Source organism: Drosophila subobscura, chromosome A (genome assembly GCF_008121235.1).
Source record: "Drosophila subobscura isolate 14011-0131.10 chromosome A, UCBerk_Dsub_1.0, whole genome shotgun sequence".
Taxonomy (NCBI): Eukaryota; Metazoa; Arthropoda; class Insecta; order Diptera; family Drosophilidae; genus Drosophila; species Drosophila subobscura.
The window spans coordinates 17,580,191-17,602,639 of NC_048530.1; the positions used below are offsets into that span (position 1 = coordinate 17,580,191).

At 46.4% G+C, this 22,449-nt stretch overlaps 3 protein-coding genes across 11 annotated transcripts in view; 1 reads left to right on the top strand and 2 right to left on the bottom strand.

The window, feature by feature from the left end:
* LOC117896819 overlaps positions 1 to 19,722 on the top strand; it is a 70,419-nt gene extending 50,697 nt beyond the window's left edge. For 3 of the 9 annotated variants that reach the window (XM_034805344.1, XM_034805327.1, XM_034805370.1), the window contains 11 exons: positions 9,803 to 10,022; positions 10,096 to 10,359; positions 10,419 to 10,530; positions 10,602 to 10,794; positions 11,113 to 11,321; positions 11,388 to 11,518; positions 11,581 to 12,119; positions 16,421 to 16,644; positions 16,705 to 17,011; positions 18,290 to 18,502; positions 18,559 to 19,261. In XM_034805344.1, the coding sequence (XP_034661235.1) occupies positions 9,803 to 10,022; positions 10,096 to 10,359; positions 10,419 to 10,530; positions 10,602 to 10,794; positions 11,113 to 11,321; positions 11,388 to 11,518; positions 11,581 to 12,119; positions 16,421 to 16,644; positions 16,705 to 17,011; positions 18,290 to 18,502; positions 18,559 to 19,157 (3,011 nt within the window). In that variant the 3' untranslated portion in view covers positions 19,158 to 19,261. Of the gene's footprint in view, positions 1 to 9,802; positions 10,023 to 10,095; positions 10,360 to 10,418; positions 10,531 to 10,601; positions 10,795 to 11,112; positions 11,322 to 11,387; positions 11,519 to 11,580; positions 12,120 to 16,420; positions 16,645 to 16,704; positions 17,012 to 18,289; positions 18,503 to 18,558; positions 19,262 to 19,317 lie in introns of those variants that run through there. The other 6 variants (XM_034805378.1, XM_034805386.1, XM_034805394.1 and 3 more) reach the window with 6 other exon arrangements.
* On the bottom strand, positions 279 to 2,224 carry LOC117896872. The gene is made up of 2 exons (XM_034805404.1): positions 650 to 2,224; positions 279 to 291 (listed from the first exon to the last, which is right to left on the bottom strand). Exon 1 carries the CDS (start codon positions 2,132 to 2,134, stop codon positions 698 to 700), a length of 1,437 nt encoding a protein of 478 aa, XP_034661295.1. The 5' UTR covers positions 2,135 to 2,224; the 3' UTR covers positions 279 to 291; positions 650 to 697.
* On the bottom strand, positions 7,209 to 7,909 carry LOC117896882 (proteasome inhibitor PI31 subunit). Its single transcript, XM_034805413.1, has one exon. It carries the CDS (start codon positions 7,854 to 7,856, stop codon positions 7,224 to 7,226), a length of 633 nt encoding a protein of 210 aa, XP_034661304.1. The 5' UTR covers positions 7,857 to 7,909; the 3' UTR covers positions 7,209 to 7,223.
* Positions 19,723 to 22,449: the final 2,727 nt, after the last annotated feature.

Below are 22,449 nucleotides of genomic sequence, written 5' to 3' on the forward strand. Positions count from 1 at the left end.
TATTTGACTTGACTTTGAGTTGCACTGCCCACTGTACTTAATTGTCTGCTACCTGCAAACATATTCATTTATGTATGCATAAGCACATGCACGGCAGCAGCCTATGCAACGGTTAATGTGTCTCTCAATCGCTCTCTCACGCTTTACTCGCAGCCTCGCTCTCTCGCCTGTTCTGGTCTGCACCTCTGCAATCACTCGTACTGTACATACGCATGCTCTGTTCACATATCACGCTTCTTGCTCTCATTCTTCTTTCGCTCTCTCGATCTGTCGCGCTGTCTCTCTCTCTCGCTTGCATTGGGGAATGGTCAAATCGGCACGTGAGCTTTCGTGAGCTAAGCTTACGTGCTTACGTGTTCGTCCAACAATAAATTGAACAGTAAGCGTAAAAGTACAACTTCTTTTGGATTTCTTTTCTGTATCCCACCCCAAGAGTTCCTTCCACAGAAAATCACTTACAACTTTTATTATTACATCTGTACTGTACAATCAACAATTTTAACAACGAAAACTGATGCATTCTGCACTGCGCAAAAAAAAGAGAGAGCAGATCATTTTCCATGCTCTCCCAGAGCATTCCCGCCGTGTATTATTTTCTTTAGTTTCAGTTTCAGCTTAAAAACTCCTCCAGAACGTAATCCTCTACCACCGCTCAACCCGCGTTGGACGGTCGTCAAAGTGTGCATCTGGTCACCAGTCAATTATTTGGGTGCCCCTTTTGGCCTTTCGCTCGCAGTCGTGGTGGTGGGATATCAGCGATTTCCTCAAAGCTAGAACGTGGAGTGTAATAGTTGGATCCTCCACTACATGTGGACTGATTTTCACTCTCAAATTGGTCAATATGTGCGGTCGGGGTCTCGGAACAACATCCAATGTCCTTCGACACAGAGTCCTCCTTATTGTCGACACTCTTTTTCTGAGATCCACTCTGACGCTGGGACTTGCCAATGGCGCGTCCCATGGAATCGACCAGATAGTGTCCGGCATCGCTTGGTCCCGGCCATTCGAATTTATGTGCATCAATCTTGCTGCAGATGTCTCCCTGCTGAGCAGCAGCCGATGCCGCATTTTTGTGTTTCTTAGATCCTTTTGTCTTTTTGTGGCACTTTTCACGTGTATCCATCGTCTTTGGCATGGACTTGCCAATAGCACATCCCATAGAATCCCATCCATGAGTTTCCTTGTCGCCTTTGACCGGACATGCCGAATTCTGAAGCGTCAGTTTTGTCTTGTTCCCTTTGGCTTTCTCTTGCGGGCAGCCCATCGATTGTCCAGATTGCTCCATTGGAGATGCCTTCGGATTGTACGTTCCCCGACAATGTCCAACTTTTGTCGATCCTAAAATTAACTGACATCCAAGTAAACTTTGTTTCATAACCTTCTGCGTTTCGTTGTGAAATTTGGATGCATCCTCGCTGCATTGATGAGGAACAGCCTCTGCGGGCACCCTGCTGCAAATGGATTGCCCGCTTTGAGATGGCGGAGATAGCTTTGGGTCGAAGAATGTAATGCCTTCACGCCTGCCATCCATAATATCCCTAGGGAAATGAGCCGCGCATGATCCTGCAGTTGAATGCGAAGACATAGCGGAATCGATAAAGTGAATCCCTTCCATGGCATCCTCCAGGGTGTGCTGATCGCCCATAGATCGTTCCATCTTGTGGGGCGGCAGCTCGTGCAAATGTTGAAATCCTTTCCCAGTCTGAATACCCAGATCCTTGGCATTCCCCATGGAATGTTGTTGTCCGCCCAACGACTGCTTGGCAGACTTTCGCATCGTATCGGATGCCTGCAGTCTTGGCTTAGTCTGTTCTGTCTTGGGTCTGTCCCGAAGCTCCATCAACTTGAGCTTAGCCGGAGGCACCTGCTGGAATATGCCATCCAGTCGCTGCTTTCTGATGCATCTGCTCAGTTGGCTCATGTAGGCAATGCGTGTGTCTCCCTCGAGCTCCGTATTGCACTGCATCATACTGAGTTTGTTCAGCCACAACATGGCAAGGCGATGCTCCCGCGTGCCCATGTCGAAGGCCTCCGCCGGCAACGGTGTACGCTCCAGGATGCTAAAGAATTCGTTAAATAGTGAATTCATTTTGATATGATTCCCCTTGGGACGAGTCTTTGTATGCTTATCCATTGTTGTTGATTGTAAAATTTTTTCTGTTCTGTTTGATCAACCGAAAGGCTTAACACTGACATAAATTTCCCTGCATAGATAGTCCCAGAGTTTCCTTATAGAGAATATATTTTTATTTCCAGGGAGTACTGTTTACGGTGTACAGCCTACTGCAATTTTCATTTTTGCCGCTTACACCGAATGGATTTTAAGGACGTGTCCTGTCGACCCTTTGCGGCTTATTGGCCAATTTGCAACTTGATTAACGAAAGTGCAGCTGCAACAGCTTCTGGTGGCTGCTGGCTGCTGGCTGGGGGCATGGACTCTTTCTACTACTTTCTCCTCCCACTGATGATGATGATGATGATGACGAGGGCTTTCGACCCATCGTGTTGAATGCCACTTTGCTCGAGTGTGTGCCCAAGCATTGTCAAGTCAGAGTCAACATCGAAACGAACGTACTAAAACGGGCAGCAGCAGGAGCAGCACTTTAAAGGCAATAAACCCTAATTGCTGAGCCATGAGAAAAGCAAAGGGAAAATATATTTCAATAATCCTGTGAAGCTTTGTGTACGCCACAGCCAGGATTCGGCAGCATGGGGCATATGGGGCGCTGTGGCATGTCGTTTCAGGGTGTTCCTCATGTGTGCAGGGTATCCGCTTTTCGTTACTTGCGGCTGTGCGGCTGTGCGGCTTACTCGTAGTTCGAAGCATTGAAATTTACATCACGTAATAGGACCGCTGGCAGCGCCACAGCCACTTGTCAACATGAATTTCCAATTTTCTCCGCTACACTCCGCACCAATAAACTAAATTCCCTTAGTAATAATTCTGCCACTCGCCCACGGATCCCACGGATTCGATATTTCGGTCAAACAACAATTTGCAAAGAGGAAAGAGTATTCGGAAGAGTATTTAGAAGAGGGTTCAGTGGAGTATTCGGTAGCAAAGAACTTTCTAACAGTTAGACGAGCATTTCTTTGCCTGAATGTCTACTATTTTGAGAGCCTGACAATGTGCCATTAAAGAGTGTTCCAAGTGCATTTGAAACGTGTGAAATACAAAGTAATATTAAATAGTAAATAGCTGCGGCTCCTCACGTGTGCTTGAAAGTGTTTTTCTTTTTGACAATAACACAAAGTTCAAAGGGGTTTGAAAACTAAAACAAATACAAGAACAAGTTGCGCTCCTTTACACTCCTTTTCGCTTCAAGTTGTTCTTCTTGACTCTATCCCCGCTCGGGGGATCAATTATAATTTACAATCCACGAACCCTGGGCCTTAATTGCTAACCACCTTTACCCGCCTCTATTCCCATGTTGCTGACACGCCAAATATGTGGCATGGGGCAAGCCCTGGCTCGTAGTTTTCACATTTTACATTTCTGGTCTTCATTTTTTGATTAAACGCAAACAGGGTGCCAAAAATTAGCTTGACTTTTATGCAAATGCATGACGGACCCGGCCAGAAGCTGGCTGCCCATTTGCGGGCCTGCTGCCCGCCCAGGAGGCTGCCTTATCGCTGCCATCTCTCTCTCTCTCTCTCTCTCTGCCTGGCTCCTGGCAGGTAACCCCTTGTCGTTGGGTCGAGCGGCACGCGACCCGCAGTCGGAGTTGGGTTAGGGGATGGTGGAAATTCCTGCCTTTTTCCTGCCTTCTTTATTATCTCTTATCCGCTTTCTGTTATTTGATATTTGCGCTTTAATGAATTTTAATGCCCATCTTTTTGCTTTCTTTCATTTTGTACTTTCTCTGTGTTTGAGTCTCTTTTTTTTTTTTTTGCTTACTAAATTATTAATAAGGAAATTTTGTGCTTACGCTTCAGGTTTTTGGGGCTTCTTGGGGTCTTCGGCGGCGGACAGAGATTTTAATCGTTTTAAAATTTGTTTCCGTTGACTTCTAAAACTGAGGGGCAGCAGCAGCAACCGACAGAGCTATAGGGAAAATCCACCAAACACACACAAACACAAGCACACGCATACATGGGCAGCGAAATATTACGCATACGCCACCCATTCGAACCCTGGACCCCATCGCTCGCTGTAAATTGTAATGGCCAAAGCTTTTTTGTTGGCAGCAGCTTGGTGTTACTTCTTACAGTGAGTGTGGGGCGTTTCCACAAGCATCGACGAGAAGTGAAATTCGATTTGGCAAACACCGGAAACGTAACCGGCAGCGGCAGCGGAAACGGAAGTGCAAGTGCAAGTGAAAGTCAAAGTGAAAGTGAAGTGGCAGAAGCAAATGCAGCGCACGAGGCGTAGATCAACGACTCACACACACACACACACTCTCGCACACACGCACACACACTTGCACACTTTCACACTCGACACACGGGGCAGGGAACTGCAGTCGTCACGCTGCAAGTCGTTGCTTGTGGCACTGCACTGACAACAATGCGACTCGTGATGCACTCTGTGCAGATTTTGTTTTTATTTTGACATACAAATGGAAGAGCTTTACACGTTTTTTACACGTGGCCCACTGTCATCGCTGCTGTAAATGCTTTGAGTTTGACAATCATTTCATTTCTTATGCACTCTGTGAATTCTCTCTCAGTGACCCCAAATCTCTGTGGCAAGCGATTTTCATTTTCTGCGATTTATTTTAATTTATTTGCAACATTTACTAGCTGTGTGTCTTAGTGTAACAAACAAACGGGAACGCGGACCATTGGAAACGACTGAAATCGCGTTTGGTATTTGCATACGCGCATTTTTGTTGCATCCATGGCCCCGGCTCCACATGCAACGCTGGAAACTAATTTGCAATTTGCAATTTGCAACTTGAAAGCAGTTTGGCAGCTAAACAGCTAGAAAACGAAGCCGCAGTTAGAGTATTTAATGTACGTAGTGGCTAGAACTGTACCTCCTCCCCAGCTAGATTTGTTTTTGCCCTGTCCCCTGTTCCCTGTTCCTATTCCTGGCATTTGTCGCTTTGAGCGGTAAAATTGGTTTGCTTTTACTTAAACTTTTGTTCTTTCGCTTTCGCCTCGATTGTGCCCCGTTCCGTGTTTATTTTCTTTCACTCTTCAGCTCGCTCTCTCTCGCTATTCCTTTTCTACATCCATTGTTATTCGGCTCGGGCTTTTGCTTTTGCTTTTGTGGCCTCCGCCGTTCAACATTGATAACAGCAAAGAATAAGGAAATGTTTCTGCAAATGGCAGGGCTCCCTTTCCCTCTCCCTGCAGATGAAATCATAGTACTGTAAAGTGAAGAAAGTGAAAAGCAATTTCCACTTAGCAGCACAACCGATTTCCCATTTGCCCATTTGCCATTCGGCAGGCAACAATTAATAAGCAATCGATAGAGAATGCAAATAAACCAATAGGCCAATAGTGAGGACAACAAATCGAGGGGAGACAGTGGCAAGCTGGGGGGAACTGGAAGAAGGAGGCTGGCGGAGGCGTCCCTTCAGCGTATAAAGTTACAAGTGGCCCGCGGGCGCCCTCTTGACTTGCTTGACCCATGGCTCCAGCTTCATTGTCTCTCCGTGCCGCGCCGTCCTTATTGTCGCCATTGACATCATTAATGGCACCGAAAGTAGTCTCCATTTAGGCAGGACAACCCAAAAGGCAGGAAATGCGTTAAAATCTGAGCCAGATAAAACCAAACCAACAAACAACAAAATGTCAAGTGCGAGTATCTGGCTACTTGACACGGGGCCAGGCCACGAGGCAAAGTGTCAGGCAGATGGGGCAAGATCTAGATCTAGAATCTGCTCTCCAGAGTTCACTTAAAGACTGGAAATAGCTCTGGCAATCATTCATTAGATAGCCTACAAAAATTAGGAACTACTTATTAGAAGGCAGCAAACGTGTAGCGAGTAACGAGTAACGATTCCTGCTTGCTGTGTGGATTCAAATGGGAAATTTCCAATGGAAAGTTCCGCTCTTTATTCATATTTAAATGTATTTCCACAGCTCTTATGTGTTTATTATTTATGCCTGCCCCTTAGGTTGATCTACGGCCATTATGCCTGGCAGTCATTTGCCAAAATGTCAGGCCATTGTGGTGCTCGCCCCCGGCCCGCCCGGCACTTTATGCTAATGCAATGTTGCGTGATCCTTGAAGGATTTGTCATCGCGGGAGCGTAGGAACGGCAGCCAGCCTGCTACGCTAATGGATTTCCATGGCGCATCAAAAAACATAAAAAAAGGCGAAACCAGATGAGTTGCTTGAAAAGTTGAGCGCAGGGCAGCCGCCCCTTGTGGTCCTTTTGGTCCTTGATGGCTGATGGTTGATGGTTGCCGGCTTGCTGCCATTTAAATGTAGCAACCAATCCCGCACCGTCATGTGCCCTCAAAGTGCATTGTTGTCCATGGGGGCAGAGGCACAGGCACAGGCAGAGGCACAGGCAGAGGCAGAGGCAGTGTCGGTGGCAAACTGTCAAACCAGCGGAACGAGAAGCAGATATAAAGGCAGAAACAGAAACAGAAGCAAAAGCGAAGCAAGAGTAGAGAGACAGAGGCAGAGGCAGAGACGAAAGCCAGAACCATGGCCATGTCCTGGCTGGTGCGTTGTGTAAGCGGATATCCTTGTGGCCAGCTGAATGCGTTAACAAATGAATGGAAAGCCAAGCGGATGGTTGGCTGCCTGCTGGCTGCTGTGACTCTGGCATCCCACCAGATTAGCTCACGGCAAATGCATAAGAAAAAACGTTAAATGGATTAAGCAAAAGACAAAAAAACCAAAAAGCAAACAAACAAAAAACCTACAAAAAAAGAAAAGAATTGGCAATTTTCGTATTGCATTTCCAAGGCGAAATGATTGATTTGATTGGCAATCGTTGGGAGATGTTTTGCCACAAATATTGCGCCACAAATATTGGCCATAAAATGTGTGCAACCGCTATCCGCAACCGTGCAACACTGCGGGGCAGCAACAGCATTTCGATTCGTAGTCGCAGAGGCAGTCGCAGTCGCTGGCGTTGCATTGTAAATGTTTGCACTTCTCGCTACCTCTACTCCTCAGCCAGTGGCAGACCATTGTGGCAATTATACAAAAGTGCTGGGGGGGATTTGCTTTACTCTCTCTCAACCTCTCTCTCGCTGGACTCGCCTTAAAGCTATGGATTTGTATCTGTATCTCTGTAACTGAAACTGAAACTGCCTCACTCCACACTCCTCATGTCCATGGAGCTGCCACTTGCCGAGAGCCGACACTGGTGCTGGGCAACGCGCTGGCCCCTCACCACGGGATTCACCAGATAGACACGCAAATGATGCATCACCTGCTGGGCATTGGGTATACACTGACCGAGTGCGGGCCCGTGCAGACACTGCACAAGATGCTCCGGCTGCAGGCATGTGATGGACATGCGCTTGCTGGTCCAGTTCTGCAGATTGAGCACCAGATCCTGGTGCGTCAGTCGAGCCAGCAGCACATACTGCCGCTCCAGCTCGTCCACGTAGTGCAGCCGATAGTTGGGCGCATCGCGATTCCAGTGCTCCGGCAGCAGTTCGCTGCCACCCATGCGGATGGGTGTCCGTCCACGCTCTGGGTCCACGCTCCGCAGATGGTATTGCTTCGTCATCAGAAAGTGGGCCAGGGCCAGCAGCAGATCCGCCTTCTTGCGCAGACTGCGACGTATCGAGTAGAAGAGCAGCTGCCAGCCATAAAACTGATCCGCATCCAGATCCGATGGCCCGGACTCGGACTCGGACTCCAACTCGAACTCGAACTTGGACATTGTTTTGATGGAACGCATCGACACAAAGGTTGATGTTTGTTGTGCCTCCATCATCCGCTCAACTCAGCTTGTGTCTGTCCGTGTGTAAGTGTCTGTCCGTGTGCCTGTCCGTGTGTGTTTCTGTGTGTTTTTGGAATTTTGAAATAATTTTTGTGACTGTCAGAATGCGGCGAGAGTGCCAACTGGATGTTCATTTTAAGTTGTGTTTCCTTCCAAAAAAATGTGCTCAAGGCTGCTTTGTGTTGTGTGTGTCCTTCTGCAGGATCTCCACTACAGCCACTGAGAGCTGCAGCTGGAGGTAGTTCCTCATCGGAAATGTCAGCTTCTTCATTTTTCTCTCAGCTTTCTATTCCAGCAAAATTCTCCGCAGTTTTCTCGTTGCTTTCGACTTGCATTTCTAGTAGATATTTATGCCACATCCTATATCCTTTGGCAGCCGGATTACCCTATAAATTCAGCACTTCAACGAGCACCAGACTATGTGGAGGAGCATCCATTTGATTGCTGTCCTGAGCCCTGCTGCCAGTCCTGCCGGTGTTCCTTCCTCTGTTGCTGGCTGCCTGCTTCTTGGCCCATTCGTTGCCTCGCGTAGTTTTGCAGCGCAACAAACGATGGCCCATTAATTTGTGCAACGTTTTGTGTTGCATGCTGCAACACAAGAGCAGCAGCTGCACCGAGAGAGGTGGAGAAAAAACGCTGCCTAGGAGGAGCGAATGAAAAACGTTGCGGACTTTGGGTTATTTATTGTAAAGGGCAGGCTGGAGGCTGGCTCAAGAAATGTGAGGCTGGCAACCGCCAAATTAGATAAGCCACAAGACGGCTGCGTAAATCCAAATGAACACAAAATGTGGGCCGCCTGGGATGTGCGAGGTTGTGAGGTTGCGAGACCCTAACTGGGCCTTAAACCAAATCAAATCTATTGCACAACCCGAGGCGCCACACGCACGCAGCACGCAGCACACAGGCAAGGAGGAGGCGTCCACCCAATTGGGTGTTGAAGCGAAGCTTACACGATTTTTCTATACCCTTTTTGTTGGCACATCCTGTAGTCCGCTTTGGCGACTTTGGCCCAGGATGCCCCCATTCTGGAGTAACTGTAATTGTAGTTGATCTAATCGTAAAATTTCCAAACCAAAGTTGAGGCTGTGCCGCAGCTGCCCTTTCACTTCCCCTTTCACTTCCACTGTGTGTGTGTGTATGTCCTGAGCACGACCGCAGCGCGAGAGCAAGCGAATTTCATAGCCTACTTAGCGGGGCGCACGCTGCGAGTTATTCAAATTTGAATTGGCCAGCAGGAACAGACCCTGGAGCAGCAGCAGCAGCAGCAACATTTTATGGCCCAGTGTCTGACTGGGAGAACCGCAAAAAAAAACATGCAGCAGCCTGACTGGCTGTCAGGGTACAACTTGCGGCATAAAATGTGTGGCACATGTGATGGGAATGGCAACGGGAACGGCAACGGTGTTGCTGCTCTCCTTAATTAGATCATAGTTGCGTAAAAGACGGGCAACGTTTTATGGCCAGACCGAGACGCACAGCATGCCGCAGCAGCAGCAGCAGCGTCAGGGAGGCCATCATTTTGTGGCAGGCTGGAGTCGTGGCAGGCACATTATTGACTCACGCACCGCACCGCAGCGCATCGAATTTCCAACTCAATCAGCCTGGCAAAGTTTTCCCCCACTCTCCACTCCCCACTCCCTGCCCCTGGCCCATCCTGCCATGACAGACGAGCCGCGTTTGACGGTATTTGCATTTTAATTGAATTGAACTAAATGATTTTGTTTAGAGCCAAAAGGAATTGACGCTCTGCTCCGCGGCCACAAAAGCAAAAGCCAACTTGAAGCGAAAGTTTGCCTCGGCAAAGGGGGAGGTATTGTGGGGTCTGGGCAAAGTTTAGCAATGAATGCAATTTAATCAGAGCTTCGTCCCTGATCAACTATTCATGGGGTTCTTTTCTGTTTTGTTTTTTTTGTGGTTAATCATTGAATCATCACTTTCAGATGAGTTCTGCGAGGAATATCCGCACAATTTGATGCCCACGCCCGGCTATTGGATCGAGTGTTCGCGCCAGAAGATCTCAATGCCCACGCCACACACCATTTGGGATGAGAGCGACTCCGAGCATGAGGACATTAGGGCGGGCAGTGCCAGCGATGCGTACTTGGAGCGTGAATGCAGCGATCTCTACGAGGACGATGAGGACTCGGAGGCCACACCAAGGTAAGCTGGGTTTGGGGTTCGGGGTTCATCAGTTGTCTAATCAGAAATGAAAACTGAAACTTTCCTCGCACAGTCCACGCAAAAAGACAACCATTGAGGAGCAATGGGATCAGCAGGGCGCCTTCGAGCTCATTTCCGTGGAGCAAGAGACGTACGAAAAGTATTTCTATGGCACTGAGCACTGGAATTACTTCACCAGCGACGAGGATCTTGGCCCCGTCATACTGTCCATCAAGCAGGAGACGCTCAACGGACGCGATCAGTTTCGCATTCTGGTGCGTGCCGGCTCCTACACGGTACACGGATTAATACCAGCCTCCTGCGTCTTTGCCGATCGGTAGGATATAGATTTCAATTCAAGCACCCCCAGGGATCAACTGTTTACTCTCCTGACAGATATAATCGCGAGGAGGTTGTTCGTTCCTTGGGCAAAGAAGTGAATTTAAATCCGCCACTAACATTGGGACAACTACCAGACACACCGGAGGAGTTATTGAAGTTGGATCAGGTAAGGGCTCACGCTCCATGATATTATTTGACATCTCCAATCTTTAGTCTTTGCCTGCGCTTGTGCTTTAGGTTTTCATCAAATCCGAGCTGAAAGTTGGCGTCATATTCGTCAAGGAGGATCAATATACCGAAGAGCAAATACTGGACAATAATGAAAATTCACCGCTCTTCGATGAGTTCCTCACACTGCTCGGCGATCGAGTGCGCTTGCGCGGCTTTGACAAGTACAAAGGTGGCCTCGACACGGTCCATGATCTCACTGGTAAGACAAAGACAAAGTCCTCGGGCTGCTCCAGCAATCGCAACAGAGAATCGCAGCGGGGGATCGCTCACATCAACTTCTCCAGTGTTGCGAAGTGTTGTGCATACTAGAAAAGTGATCAAGGACTGACTTGAATGTGGATCGATGAAACATGGCTTGAAATTGCATGACCCACTTACGTACATGTATTCGTAGTCATATTTTGCCGATCCTCTGTTCTATGACACAACCACCGAGTGTTTGATTCATTGATAGTGTTACGCTTGGAATTATACTTGAATAATAATCCCACACACTCTGTCTATCCATCTCCTTTAGGGCTCTTCTCTGTTTATACAAACTGGCGCAACATTGAGATCATGTTTCACGTTTCCACGCTGCTACCGTACGAGAAACACGATCCACAAAAGTTACAGCGTAAGCGACACATTGGCAACGATATTGTCTGCGTGGTGTTCCTCGAGGCGGACAACACACGCTTCAGTCCGGCCTGCATCAAGAGTCACTTTCTGCACACATTCATACTGGTGAGTGGGCCAATTGCGCCATTCCACTCATTTGCTAAAAGCCAATCCAATCCAATTCATTCTTAGGTACGCGTTTCGGCACGCATCAAGCACAAGCCGACGCGCTATGAGGTCTCCGTGGTGACGCGCGACGAGGTGGGCGCCTACAAGCCGTATCTCTGGGAGCAGTCCGTCTTCGAGAAGGGGCCCATGTTCCGGTGAGTGTGATAGACGCAATCCACACTAACCTTAAGCTAAACCACTTCATATGCGACTGCAGGGAGTGGCTGCTCACGAAGATTGTGAATGGTGAGCGGGCCTCGTACTCGGCACCAAAGTTTGCTCGGATGCAGGAGCGTACACGGTCGCAGATGCTCGAGGATCTGGTGATGAATTTATCGAATCATGCGGAAACTGGTCAGATACCAAAGCCGTATCGTCGCGGCTCCTGGCGACCGATTGGTGAGGATGAGTATTTCAAAATGTTGCATGCTCGCGTCTTAGACAACAATACACATAATGAACAACAACAACAACAACAACTGCAACAAACCTACAACAATTGTTGCTATTGCAAGGCCGAGGAAACGGGCGCCTCAAAGGGCTGGGGGCAGACAATGGCACACAGACAACACACAACAACAACAACAACAAACAGCAGCAATGCAGAGACACAACAACAACAACAACAACACCAACAGCTACACCAACAACTGCAACAACAACAACAACTATACCAACAACAGCAACTGCAACACTCAACGTCGTCACTCACACACACATCGTGTTGCGCCATGCTGCACCTCTGTGTGAGGCATAGTATGTGTTTCACACCCCCACACCACAACACACCACAACAAACCACACCAGACCATACAAGCACCGCCCTGGCTTCACCACAAACTCTTCAGGCATGTCTTACAGCCTCACTTCCCCCGATTCCGATCGAAGGATCTAACATTGATCCTTGGGGCTTTGCTGTTTCTCCTATCTCTCATCGTCATTCTACATCCTTAGTACTCGTCTTAAATTCTACATTTTCTTTGCTTCTTTTTGAACACATTTTCTGCCCAAGTGCCAAGTCCCAGACTCTCTTTTGTAACTGTGTTGAGTTCACATTTTTGGGCCAGACTTTAAAGAGATTTATATGCAAATCGTGAGAACAAATTGCGCAGCATTACTGGGGAACCCCCAAAAAGAAAGGAGCAGAAAAGCAACCCCCAACCACCCCCAGTCCCGCCAATGCCGAAGCATTTGCAGCTGCTTCGCCTCGTGGTGTGACACAGTTCTTCCTGTGCGAATTGCGACTGCGAGTATGTTTGATTAATCGCTTTGTCTTGCCTGTCTGTGCCATCATTTCACACACACACACACACACACACACACACACAAAGACACACAGGGACACACTGACACTTCCGCTTCCGCCATTAACACATCCGGGTGTGTGTGTGTTGGCTGCGCTCGAAGCGTTTCAGCCTCATGTCTGACACTACTCACGGGCAAGGGCTGGGGGCTGCGGCTGGTCCACTCAACTTCCCGTTCCTCCTCCCCACTCCTCGCTGCTGGCATAGACAACAATCTGCTTGTCCCTTAGTCCCCTCCCACATCACTGACTTGCTGCCTGCTTACCTTTTGGGTTGGTTCGTTGGGTATTTTGGCACTCGGGTTAAGCTCGGTCCCCAAAGAAGTAGCTAAATTCATGTTTATGCATTTACATACTTGTATGTTATGTACATCTTTTATTACTCGTATTTATGTAGGGTAGCCTCCTAGTCGCTAGTTGGCTGTCTAGTTCGCTGCTCGTTTTATTCGTGTGTCCTGTGCTGTCCGGCTAAGAAATATTGTTCATGTTTGTATTATTTTATCAGCCCCGAGAAAATCTTTTGTTTCCACACATTTCCCCTTCTCCAAGGCGGCTGTTTGTTGTTCGTTGTTTGTTGTTGTTGTTGTTCGTTGTTCATTGCTGTTGTTGTCGCTGTTGTTGGTGTTTTTGCCTATCTCTGTTTTTTTGTTCCGCTTCCGTTTGTCGTTGTTGCTGTTGCTGTTGTTGTTGTGATTTGTTTAGATATCTCGTTATTTATGTGTTGCTATTTGTTGCATTAGACAACACAAATCTAATTTGATTTATTCATTCACACACACACTTACCGCTGCCTGCTTATCACCCTCCCGCACCGCACCGCACACACACCCACACAGAGCCACTCGTTTGAACACGATTTCACAGAGCACTCCGCACCCACAATCCATGGAAATGGAAGTGATCCCCGTCGGAGCACAGCCCACGCAGCACTCCCAACTATGCATATTAAAATTATGCAAATTATTGATTATATACCATCTGGGAGGAGCGCCTCCGCTCTGGCTGTCTGCACTCTCTACGCCACTGAGAGAAAAAGCAAAAGCTAAAGTGTGAGATTCTAGAAATACTCTCTTCTTTGGAAGCTTATCTTTGCATGCTTTAGGCTGGTAGCGTCATATGCTATGGGCAGAGAAATAGCTACGGCAGCGCAGTCGGCACAGGCAGAGCGTAAAAGCTTCATGTTGCTTCGGCGGCCTATGCACAGAGAGCCGTCGCAGAGGCAGAGAAACAGCTTCGTATGGCCCCATGCACAATTTCTCGGCTGCGCGCAGCAGCAGAGAAGCAAGAAACGTTTTTGACTTCGTGTCTGCTGTCTCTCTTGTCTGTGCGTACAAACGCACTAATAAATGTGAGTACCTGCGCACCCACCTTTTACCTAAAGCTAAACAACAGACTAGGTGCAAATGTGCCAAAGAAAGCTCTCTCTCTCTCGCGCTTACTCTCTCTCTGTGCAATTCTCTGCGAGGTAAATGCAAAGTGAAGATCCGTTATGAACGTGCTAAGTATGGCAGAGAATGAAGAAGCAATCACAAAAAACGTATACATATGTACATATGTATGTACATAGTAATCTGTGGTATTCCATTCATCATGCATCTCATCCAACATAGCTCATGCTTGGAATGTTTAGTCATCATACGCATTTGAAACTACAAAAAATTCCATGGTAATTGTTCAACGATTTTCCGTTTGGATGTGTGTCCAAGACAAATAAAAAAACAATAGACAAAGCTTGTTGTGTTTCGAAAAGCTGGTTGAATATTGTAGGCTTTGCCAACATGAAAGAACCTATCTTCTTGCAGCGAAAATGCGCTCACTTTTCAAGAAATTGATTCGGAAATTGAAATTCTGGAATTTCTTATGACCACGACGAAAGTCTACCCGAGAAGCAAAGCCTCAAAAAAGCCTCGAAAATCAAAAACCAAATAGACAAAACAAACAAACCAAATAACCAAAACAAATTGAAACCACAAACGTTGGCCCCAAAGAGCTGTGTACTGGTAATCTGTTCAATTGATCTATTCTTCAATCCAAAAGGGGAGAGAGAGCGAGAAAGAGTTCAGAATGAAGAGTGCAAAGTGCAGAATAAAGAGCGAAAACTGAAGAGAGTTGCAGAACTACAGATCCACAGGATGGGCATATCTGACTTCCACATTTGATTCTCTCTGTGTGCGACTCTCTCTCGCTCTCTCTCTAGCTGATCAAAAATAACTCAATTATGTATGTACATACATATGTATGTATATATGCATATGCGGGCCAGGATAACATCTCTGTCGCTTTGTTATTGGAGTTGGACGAGAGGGACTGAGCACGGTACACGCAACGGAATCCATCTTTGTCACAGCTGTAATTATTCGATTGTTTACGAGTATTTTCTATTCGATTGCAATTACTTGCAATCACCTGCAGGCGCCACAGGCATTCAGCCCCCAGACCCAAGACCCAAGACCGCAGCTTCTCCACAGGCACCTCTGGCACATATAAATTCCAATCAAAATACAATAAAAGCCGCCCCCACACATACACAAACACACACACACACATACATATGTTTGGGACTCGGCTAGGTCGAGGATAGGGCGTAGGGTTGTGGGCGGCTGTGATAGGGATAGTGAAAGTATTAAAGGGGTTGGAAATGGTGCCTGCCTTCGGCGCTATCTAGTTCATGGCAAGATTTCCATATGGCAGCTGCTGCCGCACGACATTCAATCGGATTAGAGATGCCTGTCCTGCCTGCTTGTTGGTTACACACATTTAAAGGGTATCAAACCGAACAGTGGATAGCATAGAATAGGGCAGGGAGAGGTAATATCAACATATGCACAGATGCTACTTTGATGCTCCGTTACACTCCACAGATCTTCATGAAAAATCACCAAACAAATAACACAAAAACTCTCGAGAGCAATCGAGAGTAAGTTATGCCTTATGGAACGGAATCACTTATTTGCAATCAAAAATGTCTATGAACATAAATAATAAATGTTTAATTTAACTTAATTTAGCTTCACTTGATGAAACACAAGAATTTTAATCACTTACTTTTTTAATCGTAGAAATGCTAATGCTAGGGATAGAATTTCCTATAAGCTTGCAGCCACTTGCCTCTGCCATATACCACTAACATATATTTTACCTATATAAATACATATATTCTATGCGTATATATTCACTACCTTATATTCTTAACCATTTTTGATATACTTTAACTACCGTATTTATGCCCACATTATTGCCACAATAAGTTCCGCTGAATGCTTGATCTTTTAGTTAGCACAAACAAGGGGCAGTGCCACACGGTGGCCCCAATGTCTGTAGGAAATAGATCTGCAGGAACAGCAGCGGAGCAGCATGCAGCAGCGTCTGGGAGCGCCGAATGTAGCATGATTGATAATCTCGACTGGGGCTGGGGGCTGGCTATTCAATCTGGGGATTGAACCCACAACAATCTAACATATAATACACCTCGTAGTGCTTTGGGTGTCCTTCCCAAAAGAACACCGCATGAGACGCATGAAAATGAAGCAATTCCAAGCAAATAACCTGCAAGTAGCCCCCAAACTGAACCTAAACTGAACCCAAACTGACTCCCAACTAAACCAACTAACAGATTGCAGCAATGCACCAAGAAAACTTATTTATGCTGAACCGAAAGAGAGTCCGAAAAGACCTCTTTGACTTAAGGGCTGCCCATTTGGGAAGGATTAACATGTAATTCGCTCCTCGCTTTTTCACCCTCTCCCATGAACAGGTCACATGCGACCATCGTCACCGCTGCTGGACTCGGTGCGGGATCAGTTCGAGGACTACGATCAACTGGCCAAGGACTTCACGCGAGTGTTCCTGAACGAGGAGCCATCGTGCCTGAGCAACTCGCATCTGTTCGATGTCGTCTTCCTGGTGGGTCAATCCAAGCAGAAGGCCCGCTTCATTGGCGTCCGGGCCATACTGGGCGTGCGCAGTCGCGTCTTTCAGGTGAGAGCATCCTTACATTTTGGTTCCCCATTGCGGAACTGATTGCAAGCCTGTTTTCAGGAGATGCTCTACGGCATCCAGACGGGCTTCGGCTCACCGCAGATACCCGTCGCCGAGATCTTCGCCCGCCCAGCCCCGTCGCTGGTCTCGCCACAGAACCAAAAGCCGAAGAGCAACAATTATCTGACGGTGCCGGACTCGGACTCGATACGACCGAAGAGTGTGCCATCGTCGCCGATGGTGAAGCGTGCCTTCTCCCGCCTGGGCACCATTACGGCTGGCTGGGGTCGTTCCATACGCAACAAGAACTCGAATCAGCTGAATCCCGATGACAAAAAGAAGTGGATATCGTCGACAGATTGTTCGAGTAAGGGTTCTCATTCAATGCAATGCAACAATATCGATGCGTGTCTTTTTTTTCTTTCTTTTTTCCTTTCTTTTTCCTCCACGTCCCCTGTTTGTTCTCCGCTCTCTGTCTCTCTCGATATCTCTCTCTCTCTTTTTGTCATATACACACACTGTTTTGCGTATCCTCGTTCTGCGTTCTTCGTAATATCCACCACGTACAACCCGAAACAAAACTCTCTGTAAAATACTCTTTTGTGATCTGCGAAATTGCATCCCCAAATACGAATACGCACGTCGCACAACACACAAAATATCTTCAACCAATATCTGTACACCTCCCCCAAAATGGAACTCCTGGACGTTCTACTGTTCTCCTCAAATGTCCTTCAAAATCGACTGTACAAAATGCCGAATAATTTCCGTTTTCGTTGCCTCAAATATTTTTGGACGTAACTCGTTTGGTTTTTTTTTTTGCATTCTCTCTATAATTGGCTAATCCTTACTGCACTCGTGTCACGTGTTCCTGCTGTGTATTCAATCCATAAACATAATCTGACATTAACCATGAATCAATCGTCTTGCATTTATTTTTGCCTGAGCTCATTTCTGCACAAACTTTTCGGAATATTCTTTTGTACTTTTGCACACACACCCACACACGAATCTCCTTTTTTGCTTCATTTATTCAACTTAATTCGTTATCTCTTTTTGAAAACACTTTTCTTCATTTTACTCTGCTGTAATTGTGCACAAAATGAATTGATTTATTTACTTGCTTGCACCTGAAACTTGCTACCAAAATTGGCCAACTTTCAACTTGTTTTTGCTCTCTCTCTCTCTCTCTCTCTCGCTCTTGCTCTGTGTCTAAATCGTTTTTTATATTTACTTTCATTTAATTCAACGAAACAAAATGAAAATTAAAATCAACAAACAAATTGAATTCAAATTAAACAACAAACAAAATTTTGTCATCTCTCTCATCTCACGTGACTCGCCAAAACGCCTCACCACTCTCGCCCACGCCCACGCCCACGCCTTAATCCGATTTAAAACAAATATTTTTAATTTTCGTTATTATTTGTTCATGATGACCGCCACCCCGCCCACCAAACAACCAAATCGCTCCATGGAATTCGGTTCGATTATTTTTGTATGATTTGCAAACTTTGATTTTCAATCGATTCTCGGACCGATACCAAAACCGATACCAATACCGATACCGATACCGAACCACAACCACAACCAAAACAAAAATCCCCCCAAAATCGATAAATCCCGCGTTTTGCGTCGAGTGCAGATAGGGACAGCAAGGACAAGGACAAGGATAAGCCGGGCAACAATCAGCTGGCTGTGCCCCGGCTCTCCGTGTGCGCCGATGCCCAAAAGGTGGACCGGGCCAAGCTCGCACAGACGGAGTTTAACATCATCGAATTCGATCCGGATACGTTCCGTGTGCTGCTCGACTATCTGCACACGGGCACGTGTCCGCTGACGTGTGTGTCCATACCGGGTGAGTCATTTGGGATGTCATGCCAGATGGATGCAGACTAATGTTGGACTTTGTAGGACTGCTGTGTGCCGCGGAGCACTACGATCTGCCGGAGCTGCTGCAGGCGTGCTTTCACCACTGCAAGCAATTCCTGCGCATCGAGGTTGTCTGCCCGATGCTCATCTCGCTGGAGAACTACTACTGGCGGTACACATCCGCCTCGGAGCTGGTCAACATGATTCTGTCGTTTGTGGAGAGCAAGGCGCATGCGCTGTTCAAGTGCCCGGAGTTCTTGCATCTGTCCGAGTCGATGGTGCAGATGATAATGTGCAGGGAGCTGCAGACGCCCGAGATACGCAAGTTCGAGGCGATGCTGGCGTGGGCCCAGCACAAGGTGGCCAAGCTGAAGAACCATCCCAACAAAGACACACAGTTCGAGTTCGAGTGCATCATGGAGCGGCTGACGCGCGATCTCAATCTGTGCCGCATCTCGCCCAGCGAGCTGCTCACCGTCGTTCTGCCCTCCAAGTCTATGAAGAACGAGCGCATCATGGAGACGCTGATGGTGCAGGTGAATCTGGGCACGTACCGCATGCCCGAGCTGGACGCCTACCGCCAGCAGCTGCGGCAGCAGGAGTCCGCCGAGGCCACCGTGCAAGTCCACCGGGGTGGATGAGATAGTAAGAATGTGAGCTTCGATTTGGACCAGCAGCCAACGCTCGGTGCCACCATCGCAGCCACCACCAGCACCGCCACAACGAACATGGATGCCACCATGGGTGGCGCCAGTGGCGCCAGTGGCGGTGCCATCACCATGCCCCACTCTGCCTCAGCAGTCTACCCGCCCAACGATGTGCGCGCCTATGCCATGGCCTCCCTGGCCGCCGCCCTCGATATGCAGCAGCAGCAGTCGCAGCAGCGCGACGCCACCGACGAGGAGGTGGAGCTCTATGCCAGCTTCAACATGGGCCCGAGCACCAGCCGAGTGGCGGCCCAAATGCAGGCGGCCAAGGAGGCACGCCGCAAGCGGTGGGCGGCCGATGGGGCCAGCGGGAGCAGCGGCGATGGTGCCTGTCCCAGTGGCAGCAGTTCAAGTGGTCGGCGCTATTAACCAAAATAATCTCTATCGAAGCGTGTGCTCGTGTGTATGTGTGTGTATCTATAAGTGTGCAAGTGTTTGCATGTGTGTTTGTGTCTAAACCCACCGCTAAGCAGCGCCTGAGCCCATCCAAATCGAAACTGACATTGTTAACTCTTACATTCACCCCGCGCAAAACGACTTGAGGGGCGGGCCCTTGAGCACTCCAATATGATTGTTTGTGGGATTTGTGGAAAGGAAAGGATTCGTTGATTGAACAGAGTGGCAATACACACCCCAACCCCAACCCACCCCACTCCCAGGCTGGTACTATATCTAGTGTATATCCCCCCCAAATGGCATTCGATTTTTGATCAAAAAAGGTTAAAAAAAAAAAAAAAAAAATTAAGACCGATAAGCAGACGAACAAATGCAGAAAGTTTCGATGCGAAAATCGGATTAAAACAATAAAGAAAAAAAAGAAGAAGAAACCAAAAAAAAAAACAAAAAAAAACAATAAAGAGACGCTTACTGATGTAAAACAAAGACTTAAAAAAATCTTGTAAGAAAAAGAAAAAACCAAAAATGTAACCAAACAAAAACAGATGATAAAGAATTTTTTTTTGTATCAATAATATTACAGCAGAGTCTCACAAATTAGAATCACTTCTAATTTCTGGACAATTTTTGAGATTCCGCTGTAGTGGAGAATGTAAGCAAAGAAAACCCCCCACTAAGACCCCTATGTATATCCCAAAAGACAAAATCCCCACAAAAAAAAGAGAATTTAAATGTTAACCCTTAGAAAATTAAGCATTGTAAGATGGAGATGGGTATGCAAAACTCCTCTTGCCCAACCAATAGGATTAACCAAACTGTAAAGCAAACGAATCGTACGATTCTGACAAATAGTACGAGAGCATAGGTCTTTTTTTGTGTGTCTTTTTGGTTGAAGAACATTCTGAATGTAGTTACTACTCACGATGTGTTCTACCTACCCAACCGTGTTTGGAAACGAGAGATACAATATAGTACCCTAAGAACATCTCGGCATGCCCTTTGCTGTACATGGCATGCAACTTATACTTACTATAAACAAATGATATAAATACATATACACAGAGTAATTTAAAGGATATGTGTATGTACCTAACCAACAACATGACCCATTGTACATAACGATTACAACTTATAGAGCATGTAGGTATGTACTACGATAACCAGAAACCAGAAACCGCATACCACTACCCAGCATAAGCCTAGGCATCTCTAGATATTAGCGCTGGCATAAAACCCAAAACCAAACACCCCAAAAACCAACTCGAATATACATATGTACATAGGAGGATGGGCTGAGGAAACACTTGAGAAAACCAGAGTAAAAAATAAGCACACTACAACACAAGAGACAAAAAAAAAACTAAAAACTCTTTAACAATTGTATGAGAGTCAATAGAACCTTGAAAACATTGAAACAAAACTCTTGCAGATGCAAGTTACAAAACAGAGAAAACAGAACAAATATTTGTAGAACTTCCCCCTAAGGGATACAACAGACACCATGGGGGCGTGGCCAGGATTTTTGTTTTGTTGACAAAAAGGGAGGAAGGCAGGGCGAAAACATAAATCTTATAAATGTTGTTATGTTATGTATTTGTGAAAATAATTTACCTTGGAACGTGAATGATTTTCACGCATGAAATTCGAATTCGAATTTTCCCGAAAACGCGGAAAATGAATGGCATCTCCATGTTTGATGCCTTCCGAAGCTATAAGCGATAATTGAAGTGTCAACAAAAAGTGGCACAAATAGCAGCAGCTGTATATTGTATGTATATTTATAGGATTTTGGATTGGATTTAATGCATGCATCCTTGAATGCCATTGCACAGAAGATCCACAAAGTTGCATAATGTCTAAAACGTTGTTGCCTACGATCCCTACGATGCCTAGGCATAGCTAAGAATATTATCTCTAGTCTTTTTGCTTGATTGATGTTCGCTCAATGTTCACAAACAGAATTAATGATTGAATGTACCTTTTGGGACGTCTAGGAATATCGAAAACGTTGCTTAATTGCTTAATGGATTGATGTTCGCCAGTGGCTCAAAATATCAGCTTTTGGATCTCAAAGTGAATGTTAGCTTGGGGCATTTGGTTTGCATTTTGATCGAGTAAATATGCAAATGTCCCTTAGGTTAGGATCGAGTTTTGCAGCCAATACTTCTAGCCGTAAGCAGTATTAAATGTTGTCTGTCATATCAATATCAAACCAGTTTTTAGCATAGGACCAACCACAACCGCCCTTCCCCGACTTGGCTGCGCCCCTCCATAGCCACAGCCTTGCCTACTGATCCCTCCGGGAAAACAACATCCTCAAATGAACCCGCACAAAATCTTGGTATTGCTACAGCAAAGAGCGCTAGAATGTACCGAAACACACACTCAAAAACAAAAAACCAAAGAAGGTTTTCTAATAAGGCTCCAAGTTGCACAATTATCCTGTAGAATACACTCAAATACTAAGAAGTAACCTACAGCCCATACATATACATACATGCATGTGTAAGAGATAAAAAAAGCCCAAAGCCCTCTGTAAAAACCCACAAACAAATTTTATATCTCCATACATACAATACGAAGATCTATCGAAACCCAAAACAAAACAAAACACACAAAGAAGCGAACCTTTAAAGCAGAGCATCAAAGGACAATTCAAAGAAACAGACATAAATACATACATAGATAGGATATAGAAACATCCGAATGAGGAGCCCATAGATAAGATTCTCAAGACAAAATGTTAACCCAAAAACCTCGTTCCGTGTTGGTCTCTCAGATAATTGTACGCTCAATGTATATTTCATGGATTTAGGGTTAATGCCTGACA